Below are 13487 nucleotides of genomic sequence, written 5' to 3'. Positions count from 1 at the left end.
TGCAACGAGATAGGATGAATTAATGACCTCATAGTTGAGGCGCCCCTAAGTAGCAGCGATCATAACATGATTGAATTTTACATTCAGTTTGAGGGAGAGAAGAGTGGGTCTGACACTAGTATTTTAAACTTAAATAAGGGCAATTATGAGGGCATGAAAGCAGAGCTAGCTAAAGAGAACTGGCAAATCAGGTAAAGGGATGGGTCAATAGAGACGCAGTGGCAGACATTTAAGGGGATATTTCAGAATACATAGAATAGATACATTTCAACGAGAAAGAAACATTCCAAGGGTGGAACCCGCCATCCGTGGTTAACTAAAAAAGTTAAAGATAGTATCAAACTTAAAGAAAAAGCCTATAATTGCACAATGATGGGAAGCAGGTCAGAGGATTGAACAGAATATAAACAGCAAAGAATTACTAAAAAATTGAAAAGGAAGGTAAAATTAGAGTACGAGAGAAAGCGAGCTAGAAATATAAAGGCAGATAGTAAGAGTTTCTATAGATATTTAAAAAAGAAAAAAGTTAACAAAGTGAGCATTGGTCCTATAGAAAGTGAGTCTGGGAAATTAATAATGGATAATAAGGAGATGGCAGGTGAATTTTGTACAGATATTTTGCATCGGTCTTGACTATTGAGGATACAAGCAACAGCCTAATATTAGCTGTAAGTCAGGAAATGGAAGGGAGGGAGGAACTCAAGAAAATTACAATGACCAGGGAAGTGGTACGGAACAAATTGCTGCAGCTGCGGCTGACAAGTCCCCGGGTCCTGATGGACTTCATCCTCGGGCGTTAAAAGAAGTGGCTAGTGAGACAGTTGATGCGTTAGTTTTAATTTTCCAAAATTCCCTAGATTCGGGGAAAGTTCCGTTAGATTGGAAAATAGCGAATGTAACCCCTTTATTCAAAAAGGGAGAGAGACAGAAAGCAGGAAACTACAGGCCAGTTAGCTTAACTTCTGTCTTAGGGAAGATGTTAGAATCTATTACTAAAGACGCTATAGCAGGGCATTTAGAAAAATTCAAGGTAATCAATCAGGCAGAGTCAACATGGTTTTGTGAAAGGGAAATGATGTTTAACCAATTTATTGGAGTTCTTTGAGGGAGCTACATATGCTGTGGATAAAGGGGAACCGGTGGATGTATTGTACTTAGATTTCAGAAGGCATTTGATAAGGTGCCACATCAAAGGTTACTGCAGAAAGTAAAAGGTCATGGTGTAGGGAGTAACATATTGGCATGGATAGAAGATTGGCGAGCTAACAGGAAACAAAGTAGGCATAAATGAATCATTTTCTGGTTGGCAAGATATAACAAGTGGTGTGCCACAGAGATCTGTGCTGAGGCCTCAACATTTTACAATTTATATAAATGACAGGTGAATTTACTGATGACACAAAGATAGGTAGGAAAGTAAAAACAAGAAATGCTGGAATCACTCAGCAGGTCTGGCAGCATCTATGGAAAGAGAAGCAGAGTTAACGTTTCTTCTTCGAAGAAGGGTCACTGACCCGAAACGTTAACTCTGCTTCTCTTTCCATAGATGCTGCCAGACCTGCTGAGTGATTCCAGCATTTCTTGTTTTTGTTTCAGATTTCCAGCATCCGCAGTATTTTGCTTTTAATATAGGTAGGAAAGTAACTTGTGAAGAGGACATAAGGGGGCTACAAAGGGGTATAGATAGGTTAAGTGAGTGGGCAAAGACTTGGCAAATAGAAATAGGAGCAGGAGTAGGCCATTCGGCCCATTCAATACGATCATGGCTGATTATCCAAACTCACTATCCTGTTCCCGCTTTCTCCCTGTATCCCTTGATCCCTTTAGTCCCAAGAACTATAACTAACTTTTTTTTTTGAATATATTTAATGATTTGGCCTCAACTGCTTTCTGTTGTCGAGAATTCCACAGGTTCACCACTCTGAGTGAAGTAATCCCTCTTCATCTCAGTGCTAAATGGCTTATCCCTTATCCTTAGATTGTGATCCCTGGTCCTGAACTCCCTCGCCATCGGGAACATCCTTCCTGCATCTCGTCTGTCCAGTCCAGTTAGAATTTTGTAGGTTTCTGAGATCCCCTCTCATTCTTCTAAACTCTAGCGAATACAAGCCTAATCAACTCAATCTCTCTTCATATGTCAGTCCTGCCATCCCAGGAATCAGTCTGGTAAACCTTCGCTGCACTCCCTCCATAGCAAGAACATCCTTCCTCAGATAAGGAGACCAAAACTGCACACAATACTCCAATGTGGTCTCACAAAGGCCTTGTATAATTGCAGCAAGACATCCTTGCTCCTGTACTTGAATCCTCTCGCTATGAAGGCCAACATACCATTTGCCTTCTTAACTGTCTGCTGCACCTGCATGCTTACTTTCAGCATAAATGGAGGATAATGTGGGAAAGTGGGAAATTGTCCACTTTGGCAGGAAGAATAAAAAAGCAGCATATTATCTAAATGGTGAGAGATTGCAGAGCTCTGAGATGCAAAGGGATCTGGGTGTCCTAGTGCATGAATTGCAAAAGGTTAGTATGCAGGTACAGCACATAATTAGGAAAGCTAATTGAATGTTATCATTTATCGCTAGGGGAATTGAATACAAAAGTAGGGAGATTATGCTTCAGCTATACAGGGCATTAGTGAGACCAAAATTGGAGTACTGTGTACAGTACTGGTCTCCTTATTTAAGGAAGGATGTAAATGCGTTGGAGGCAGTACAGAGAAGGTTTACTAGACTAATACCTGGAATGGGCAGGCTGTCTTACGACGAAAGACTGGACAGGCTAGGCTTGTATCTGCTGAAATTTAGAAGAGTAAAAGACAACTTGATTGAAACATATAAGATCCTGAGGGGTCTTGACAGGGTGGATGTGGAAAGGATGTTTCCCCTTGTGGGAGAATCTAGAACTAGGGGTCACTGTTTAAAAATAAGGGGTAGCCCATTTAAGACAGAGATGAGGAGAAATTTTCTCTGAGGTTTGTGAGTCTATTGAATTCTCTTCCTCAAAAAGCAGTGGAAGCAGAGTCTTTGAATATTTTTAAGGCAGAGGTAGATAGATTCTTGATAAGCAAGGGGGTGGAAGGTTATTGGGGGCAGGTGAAAATGTGGAGTAATCAGTTCAGTCATGAACTTACTGAATGGCGGAACAGGCTCGAAGGTCCAAGTGGCCTATTCCTGCTCCTAATATAAATGTTCGTATATACGAGCACAGCAGCAATTCACCAAGATTTCTTCAACAGCATCTTCCAAACCCATGACATTTACCACCTAGAAGGACAAGGGCAGCAGACACATGGGAACACCACCACCTACAAGTTTCCCCCCAAAGCCACACAACATCCTGATATGGAATTATGTCATTCCTTCACGGTCACTGGGTAAAAAACCTGGAACTCCCTTCCTAACAGCACTGTGTGACTGCAGTGGTTCAAGAAGGCGACTCACCAGCACCTCTCAAGGGCAATTAGGGATGGGCAACAGATACTGACCTTGCCAGCAATGCCCAGATCCCATAAAAATACAAAATAAAAAATCATGGTTAAAAAGCTCTTAATTGCCTTTTTAAACACCTCAATTGCTTTCCCGCCAGACCCTCGGGGTTTCCCCACAGGCTTCAGAGCCCACCCCAGGGAAAGCCAGAATAGAGTGGGATTAATTAGGGATCCCGACTAATGTCATTTTCTGGTACTATCCCATCCCATAAGCACCAGAACTGGCTGGAAAAAAATCTGCCAAAATAATTCATTTCGCATCTCTGCCATTCTTTCATCCTCAGTAAGATTTCCTATTCAATTTTTAATTGGCCCTACTTTTTTGTTAACTATTTGTTTACTTTTTGTGTTTTTAAAATCCTTTACTATTTTCCAATGTTATCTGGCTCTCTGTGGAGCAATCCAGTTAGTTCCACTCCCCTGCTCAATCTACGTAGCCCTGCAAGTTTATGTCCTGCAACTGCCCATCCAATTTCCTTTGGAAATCATTGATTGTCTCTGCTTCCACCTCCCTCATGGGCATATTAAAGTTAAACTTTAATATGGTTAATGCCTACGGATATACGACGCGCCCACACTAGCATGCACACGCAATACACACTGCAAATGGGGACAGAAAATAGAAGAAAAATAAAATGGAAAGGTTTGAGGCAATATCAGAAGAGTTTCTTGTTTATTGTGCTTCGAGCTCACTGTCGTCCTTCTGTAAGTGATCTTGCATTTTGTTGGGGCCCAGTATTCTTCTTAAACCCTGTAGGAGACTTTTCGCTCTTGGGGTTCATATGTCTTAAATGGTTTCCAAAGCTGGTGAGAGCGAAATGAGAGGAGACAGGAGAGAGGTGTTCTCAGTCCAGGAGAAAACAGCCTTCTGAGTTCAAAATCCCTGTTGGAACTCCAACAGTCAGCCAGTCAGGTGATCAAACTGGTCGAACCACGTCTGTTTGTGTATTCAGCCATTTTAGCAGTTAACCTGGAATGCTAGCCTTTCCATCTTCAATGCCTGGTAATCAAAAGCCCATTGTGGATTAAACTGGAGCACGGAATAGCTCCTTTGTCCTTTGAAGTACTGTCTGTGGATACACTAATGCCTCTCTCCAGCCAAAGTCTTCAACTGTTTTTTAAAGCAAGTTCTTTCTTCACCAACAACCCAAAATCAATGTTCATGTGGCGAAATTAATTTTCCTCATTCTTGGCAGATGGAGGGCTTGCCTGACAGGAGTTTAGCCTCTAGCAGGACAGGATCCTGGGTCACGTAACTGTAGTTGCAACTGTAACTTGTGATTGCTGAATGTAACCCTTCTCTAAGGATTGTGAATAATTCAATAAAGTAATTGTGAGTTATCAGAAGAAACTTGTCTGGCAGGTTATTCTGTTCAAGTCATGGTGCCACAAACCCGAGTGTGGGAGGAGTGTTCTTCGAGTGAGGAACAGAATCCTCGTCACTAATGCCTCAAGGATCTGAAGCCCCTCATCCTGCACCATGCATTGATCCTCACTATCTTCCTATTTCTTAACCCCGAGTTTATTATCCTTAATGTTCTGCTCTTTAATACAGCTCCTTTGCTGAATGGGCCTCAATTCAATTTCTTTATAGTTACAACATGAGCCATGACTCCTGACTGCTTGTCTTTCTTTTGTGAATTCTTTTACATCCATGCTGCAGTATCTTTCAGGCTGGCCCCTAGGCAGCAACACACCGTTTAGAACTGTGGGTTACAGCTACAAATGTGCCTGTGCATTTTTCTATCTATGGACTCCCCTATTCTTACTGCACTGCCTTTCCCCCTCTTCAAATAGTCCATGGTGCTGTGGTTTTGCCTCTGGCTAACACTGTCATAGTTATCCATTACTGAAATTCAGACTCAGGGGATCCTTGCACCATCCCCATTTCCTCTTCCTAATCCAAAGGACGGTCACGCACATCTCATTCTCACATGGTTACCCCAATAAGAACATAACACAAGCAGGAGGAGTAGGCCATAAAACCTTTTGAGCCTGCTCGGTCATTCAATAAGATCATGACTGATCTGATTGTGGCCTTAACTCCACTTTCTTGCTTGCCCCCCACAACCCTCGACACAGTTGTAGATCAAAAATCTGTCTAACTCAGCCTTGAATATATTCAATGACCCAGCCTCCTTCTTGTCAGACGTAAAGCCTGGCTCGGGTATAAGATTAAAACCCGACCCAATAACAGCCAACCCGAACCAGACCTTGACCCGAGTCCTATAATTTTTTTTTAAATGCCCGACCCGACCTGAAATAACAAACATATTTTTGAAACCGAAAAAGATCATAGACTAAAACAAAAACAATATGAAACAAAACAGCACAGTCCAGCCCAACCCGACCCGAGCCCGAATGCTGGACGCCGAATTCAGACCCAACCCGAATCAGACACACGTAGTCGGGTTTGGTCGGGTAGCCAGGCTTTAGTCAGATGTGTCTGGTAAAAAATCAGGGCTGCTTAAACAGCTTGTAGTATTGAAAAGCCATTCTTAAATTAATTAAGCTACATTAAAACAAAATAAACTAAAAAAGTAAAAGATATTTAATACTTCTTCATCTAAACTAGTTGACATTTATTATTCTACATTTTCTATATATTACAGATATCCTCTTCAACAATTGAGAAAGCTTGTATATTCCTGGCTGCTGTACATAATAATTCTCACAACTATTATTGAATAATTTAGATTTTGAATTTTGCTTGCATTGCATATCTTATAGCACCTTACCTGAATTGTGTGATCAGCTATCAGATCAATACATCCAACGAGATTTGGTCCCTTCCCAGCAGGGATCCCAAGACAATGACTGCCACTGTTCCCCATATTCTGTGACTATATATCTGTAAAAAAAGTTTTTAAAATGAAACTACTGGTTATGCCACTGCACCACCAATATTGTGAAGCAATACTTCTTCTGATCAATCAATTCTGTACAAATTATTTTGAAATTAGTTTGCTGAGATTCACCAGTTTCATCATTACTCTGGGTAAGCATTAAAGTGCAAGTCTCCCAAAAAAGTCTCTTATCTCCCACTCAGAAGGTCGGCTTCTTTAAGCAAGTATGGAATTGTTGAATTTGGCTTTCCTACGCAGTGGCTAATAAGTTTAAAATCAGTTGCTGTTTACGTGAGAAACTGTTTTTTACAAAAAAACAAAAAAATCTGCAGATGCCATAAATCAAAGCAGAAAATGATGAAAACACTTAGCATAGGATAGTAATCACAATCTTGAAAGAAAGAAAGCCCAATAATCTGCTCATGACCTTCAACAGCACTATCATAGCCAAGTACCCAACCAGCATAGGAATTGTTCAATAAAAAAAGAATAAGAGCCGTCTAGTTCGCCTTCTTCAATCCTAGCTGCATAGTTGCTTGATACAATAACAGAATGGTTGACCAATCATAACAATCGATCTCTATCAATTTATCCACAGCAGATCCAGATATGGCAGGAAAAAACCCAGCAATGGAGCGCTTTGGGAACCAGAACCCACAAACCTGGGTGCACCCATTTCATGCATCCGACGGGCGAGGCCTGAGGCTCCACTGATATTGAGCCAGGGGCCTCATTTCAGCCAGTGAGATGAGAGCCCGCCAGTGAACAGAAGTGCAAGATTGGACTGTTGCTAGTGTCATATTGGCCCTCAGGTAAGTGGGGTCCAGGATCAGATATATTTCAAAACCAAAAAACAAGAACAAAGAGCTCTTTATCACCAAGATTGAGACCATCCAGTCAGCTGCCTCCTCTGCATCCTTCCCTTCGCCCACCAGGCAAAACTTCCAAGGTTGCACCCCCCACCCAAACACATCCTAGCCATGAACCTGCATCTTCCCTACCTTTTCCCTATTTTCTCTCACTTTCTCTCCAAAATGATCTTGTGAGATCCAGCTCCTGCTATCTTGACTATATTTCCACCAAGTTGCTGATCCACCTTTCTGGCCTCCCTGATGACCAATATTGTAAATGGTTTCCTCTCCTCAGGCACTGTCCCTCACCCTCTTTCAAATCTGTAGTCATCTTCCAAAAACAAAGATCCTTAATACCTTTGTCAACTGCCCTTTCCTCGCAAGTCCTTGAATGTGTTGTCACCTCCCAAATCTGTTGCCATCTTTTCCACAACTACATGTCTGAACCTCTCCAAGGTTCTTAAACACCACCCACACCCGCACCCCACCCCCCCCACCACCCCCCCACTCCTCCACACAGCATTCAACATGAATGGCATTGTGCCCTATCTTTACATCCCCCATTTTAATCACTTTACCATTGGCAGCTGTTCTTTCACTTGCCTAGGCCTTAAGCTCTGGAATTCCCTCCTTAAACCTCTTCAGCCCTCTACCTCTCTCACCTCCTTTAAGATGCTTCTTAAAACTTTGGGTCATCTATCCTTGTATCCTTTTTGGTGTGGACTTTGTCATATTTTGTCTATTTCATCTGATCACACTGTATAGCGCTGTAGCTGTACCAACACATGGTCGACATAAGTTAAAGAAGGTAACTCACCATTACTTCTCAGCAGCCAATAGGGATGGGCAATAAATGCTGGCCTTGTCAGCGACATCCACATCCCATGAAAAAAACCTGTGAAGTCCCCTGCGGCATTTTACTACATTTAAGGGATGACATACGTGCAGGTTTTTGTTGAAACCTGGACTAGATTGGAAGCCACAGCAAAGTAGGCCTAGGCCCAACCATCTTCAGCTGCTTCATCAATGACCTTCCTTCAATCATAAAGGTCAGAAGTTGGGATGTTCGCTGATGATTGCACAATGTTCAGCACCATTCGCGACTCCTCAGATACTGAAGCAGTCTGTGCAGAAATGAAGCAAGACCTGGACAATATCCAGGCTTGGGCTGTTAAGTGGCAAGTAACATTTGGGCCACACAAGTGCCAGGCAATGACCATCTCCAATGAGAGAATCCAACCATCTCCCCTTGACATTCAATGGCATTACCATCGCTGAATCCTCCCACTATCCCAACATCCTAGGGGCTACTATTGACCAGAAACTGAACTTGAGTAGCCACATCAATACCATGGCCACAAGTGCAGGTCAGAGACTAGGAATCCTGCAGCAAGTAATTCATCTCCTGACTCCCCAATCTACCATCTACAAGGCACAAGTCAGGAGTGTGATGTAATACTCTCCACTTGCCTGGATGAGTGCAGCTCCAACAACACTCAAGAAGCTCGACACCATCCAGGACAAAGCAGCCCGCTTGATTGGCACCCTATCCACAAACATTCACTCCCTCCACCACCGACGCACAGTGGCAGCAGTGTGTACCATCTACAAGATGCACTACAGCAAGGCACCAAGGCTCCTTCGACAGCACCTTCCAAACCCGTGACCTCTACCAATTGGAAGGACAAGGGCAGCAAATGCATGGGAACACCACCACCTGCAAGTTCCCCTCCAAGTCACACACCAACCTGACTTGGAACTATATCGCTGTTTCTTCACTGTTGCCAGGTCAAAATCCTGGCACTCCCTTCCTAACAGCACTGTGGGTGTACTTACCTCACATGGACTGCAGCAGTTCAAGAAGGCAGCTCACCACCACCTTCTCAAGGGCAATTAGGGATGGGCAATAAATGCTGGCCTAGCCAGCACGCCCACATCCCATGAATGAATTTTAAAAAAAGTCCTGGCACAACCACTCGAGTTTCCAACCACACACTCTAAATAAAAACCTGCGTGCCAAAGGTTTCTATTGAGAAATCACATCTCTGTTGTATTAATCATTCCAATTATGCAATACAACGTATCTGAAATCACCTCTATCTTTAAACCTCTTTACAACTTAGCACAAAACTGTTTTTACTTCTTTCTAACCACAGCATTTGAATATCAACCTCTCATTTGCAATTAAGCTGCATTTACAAAACTGTCTTCTGCTTTACATCTCCAGTTAGCAAATGTTATAGATCAGTGAATAGATATAATACAAGCACATAAATAGTTTCATAGCATTAATTGTATCAAGTAACCATTGTGAAGATTTCTTCCCGAAAAGAACCATTTAAAAAAAAAGTAAACACAACATTGATATTATCAATGGGACTGGTTACAAAGAGGCAAGGAAAAAGCAGTACTGAAAAAGAGCTATATATAGATTACAATTTACAATTGAAAATATATACATAGATATTTCTTTTCAATTGTAAATCTAATGCAGCCACATTCTTCAAATGTATACATTTTATTTCGAAGATGTTAAATTAAGGATAAAGATGTTCTTCCGCTTGATTCCAACTGCATCTATCTTACCAGCCAGCCAAAGGAAATGGGCACAATGTGGATCCTATTATCTTATGCTGTACATTGCACTGCTCAGGAAATTAGATCAGGTTGCAAGTAAAAGGACAGTATGCTGCTACTCTGACTTAACTTGCCCACATGTAAAATGGTGGCAATCCTAGCAGGTAGCCTGAATAAAAGTCTGATTTAATTTATATCTTTAAAGTAACAACTTGCAATGATATAGCACCTTTAACACAGTAAAAGCATCCCAAGACTTCATAGCAGTATGATCAGACAAGATGACACCAGCCTACATAAGGAGATATTAAGACAGTTGATCTAATTACGTGTTTGTTTGGCAGACTGCTGGTGGTAAAATCTAAAATATTAGCAATTCTACCAGACACCAGTTAAAAAGCATAACTCTCTTAATATATGAAAAGAAACATTAGTCACCCAGTGACTCAGTGAATAAGCATGACACTTGGGGGTATCACACAGTCACACAATTGATGCTCTCGATTGCAATCCAGTGACCTTGCTAATAATCATTAAATCATCACGCACAGGTGAAGAAAAAGATCCACGTCAATGTAGTTGAAGCCATCGTATTCTGTGTGTTTGTTTAAATAATGGCTGAGTTAGACAGATTTTTGATTTGACAAGGGAGTCAAGGGTTACGGTAACAGACAGGAAAGTGGAGTTAAAGCCACAATCAGAGTTATACAGCACAGAAACAGGCCCTTCGGCCCATCATGTCTGTGCTGATCAGCCCTTATTGAATGCCGGAGCAGGTTTGAGGGGCTGAATGGCTTACTCCTGCTCCTATTTCTTCTTATGTTCTAATGCGCAAGGCTCCCTTTTCTGAAAACAGCTTTCTTTTAAAGAAACCAAATAAATGAGGAATCGTACTTAAAGCTGGTTTTTATTCCCAATTTAAAAAGTCAGGCTTTTTTTTTTGGAGGGGTATTCACATTTTATTAGTGTGAAAGACGAGAAAATCAGTCAAAAAAATTGTACCACAAAATGAGTACAAATGCTTTGATTTTGAACATTGCTAAAACTCAAGAAAGAAAAAGGAATTTTAAATGTCAAGTTAAATGAAAACACAATTATTTACATCATTCATAGTCAAATCTTTCATAGAGTTTGCATCAGAGTCTAGCTGAACCAAGAGATTGTTTTTTTAGAATATGAAAGGGAAAATTGAAGAACCCATGTTTACTGTGTTTTTTTCATTATTCATTCATAGGATCTGGGCATTGCTGGCAAGGCCAGCAGTTATTGCAGATTCCTAATTGCCCTTGAGAATGGCAATAGTGCACCCTCTTGAACACTGCAGTCATTGTGTAATATCCAGTCAGGAAGGGAGTTCCAAGATTTTAACCCAGCAACAGTGAAGTAACCATAATGCAGTTCTAAGTCAGGATGGGGTGCGCTTTGGAGGGGGACTTGCAGGTGGTGGTGATCCCATGTGCCTGTTGTCCTTGTTCTTCCAGGTGGTAGAAGCCATGGGCTTGGAAGGTGCTGTCAAAAGGAGGCTTGGCGAGTTGCTGCAGCACATCTAATAGAAGGTACACACTGCTGCCACTGTGCGCCGGTGGTGGAGGGAGTGAATGCGAAAGGTGCTGGATAGGGTGCCAATAAAGTGGGCTAATTTTTCCTAGATGGTGTTGAGCTTTGCGTGTTATAGAGTCATAGACTTATAAAGCACAGAAACAGGCCCCTCGGCCCATTGTGTCTGAGCCGGCCATCAAGCGCCTAACTACTCTAGTCCCATTTTCCAGCACGTGGCCCATAGCCTTGTATGCTATGGTGTTTCAAGCACTCATCTAAATACTACTTAAAAGTTGTGAGGGTTCCTGCCTCTACCACCACTTCAGGCAGCGTATTCCAGATTCCAACCACCCTCTGGGTGAAAATTCTTTTCCTCAAATCCCCTCTAAACCTCCTGCCCCTTATATTAAATCTATGCCCCCTGGTTACTGACCCCTCCGCTAAGGGAACAAGTCTCTTCCAATCTAACCTATCAATGGCCCTCATAATTTTGTATACCTCAAATCATTTCCCCCCTCATCCTTCTCTGTTCTAAGGAAAACAACCCTAGCCTTTTCAGTCTCTCTTCATAGCTGAAATGCTCCAGCTCAGGCAACATCCTGGTGAATCTCCACTGCACCCTCTCCAGTGCAATCACATCCTTCCTATAGTGCAGTGCCCAGAACTGTACACAGTACTCTAGTTGTAGCCTAACTAGCATTTTGTACAGCTCCATCATAACCTCCCTGCTCTTATATTCTATGCCTCAGCTAATAAAGGCAAGTATCCCATATGCCTTCCTAACCACCTTATCTACCTGTGCTGCTGTCTTCAGTGATCTATGGACAAGTACACAGAGGCCCCTCTGTACTTCCTAGAGTCCTACTATGCATTGTATATTCCCTTGCCTTGTTAGTCCCCCCAAAATGCATCACCTCACACTTCTCAGGATTAAGTTCCATTTGCCACTGCTCCGCCCATCTTACTAGCCCATCTATATCGTCCTGTAATCTAAGGCTTTCCTCCTCACTATTTACGACACCATCAATTTTCGGGTTTTCTGCGAAATTACTCATCATACCTCCTATATTCACGTCTAAATCATTAATGTACACTACAAACAGCAAGAGTGCCAGTACCGATCCCTGTGGTACACCACTGGTCACAGGCTTCCACTCTCAAAAACAACCCTCGACCATTACCCTCTGTTTCCTGCCACCAAGCCAATTTTAGATTCAATTTGCCAAATTGCCCTGGATCCCATGGGCTCTTACCTTCTTAACCAATCACCCATGTGGGACCTTATCAAAAGCCTTACTGAAGTCCATGTAGACTACATCAACTGTTTTACCCTCATCTACACATCTAGTCACCTCCTCGAAATATTCAATCAAGTTAGTTAGACACGATCTCCCCCTGACAAAGCCGTGCTGACTATCCTTGATTATTCCCTGGAGATTAATCCTGTCCCTCAGAATTTTTTTCCAATAGTTTCCCAACCACTGATGTTAGACTCACCGGCCTGTAATTACCTGGTCTATCCCTGCTACACTTCTTGAATAATGGTGCCAGTCCTCTGGCACCTCTCCCATGACCAGAGAGGATCTGAAAATTTGTGTCAGTGCTCCTGCTATCACCTCCCTTGCCTCACACAACAGCCTAGGATACAGCCTGTGACATTTTTAATATTTGTCAGTTCCGAAGAAGGGTCACTGACCCGAAACGTTAACTCTGCTTCTCTTTCCACAGATGCTGCCAGACCTGCTGAGTGGTTCCAGCATTTCTTGTTTTTATTTCAGATTTCCAGCATCCGCAGTATTTTGCTTTTATTTTAGTGTTTAATTCACTGCCACTTCTCTTCCAGGAATGCCTACCTTGAAGAAGTTCTGCTCTTCTCTCCGACGGGATTTTCGTTTGTCTCTTTAACCTTGTTCACCTTCATTGCTTTCTATTTCCCTCCGAGTGTTTGATAAAGTTTCCAATCTACACCTTCTCCTTTGTTATCTCTTGCCCAACCCCCACCTCACTTGCTTATAACCTGTGACATTTTTAATATTTGTCAGTTCCGAAGAAGGGTTACTGACCTGAAACGTTAACTCTGCTTCTCTTTTCACAGATGCTGCCAGACCTGCTGAGTGGTTCCAGCATTTCTTGTTTTTATTTCAGATTTCCAGCATCTGCAGTAGTTTGCTTTTATTTTAGGAT

The 13487-nt window shown here is 42.2% G+C and overlaps 1 protein-coding gene across 5 annotated transcripts in view; it reads right to left on the bottom strand.

Annotated features, from left to right (window-relative positions):
- Nucleotides 1-13487, bottom strand: part of pla2g7 (phospholipase A2, group VII (platelet-activating factor acetylhydrolase, plasma)) — a 161194-nt gene that overhangs the window by 115939 nt on the left and 31768 nt on the right. For all 5 annotated transcript variants that reach the window (XM_068022999.1, XM_068023027.1, XM_068022989.1 and 2 more), the window contains exon 2: nucleotides 6229-6341. In XM_068022999.1, the coding sequence (XP_067879100.1) occupies nucleotides 6229-6324 (96 nt within the window). In that variant the 5' untranslated portion in view covers nucleotides 6325-6341. The remainder of the gene's footprint in view (nucleotides 1-6228; nucleotides 6342-13487) is intronic.

The sequence above is a fragment of the Heterodontus francisci genome, chromosome 3, assembly GCF_036365525.1.
Source record: "Heterodontus francisci isolate sHetFra1 chromosome 3, sHetFra1.hap1, whole genome shotgun sequence".
Classification (NCBI taxonomy): domain Eukaryota; kingdom Metazoa; phylum Chordata; class Chondrichthyes; order Heterodontiformes; family Heterodontidae; genus Heterodontus; species Heterodontus francisci.
This window is presented reverse-complemented; position numbering and strand designations above follow the sequence as displayed.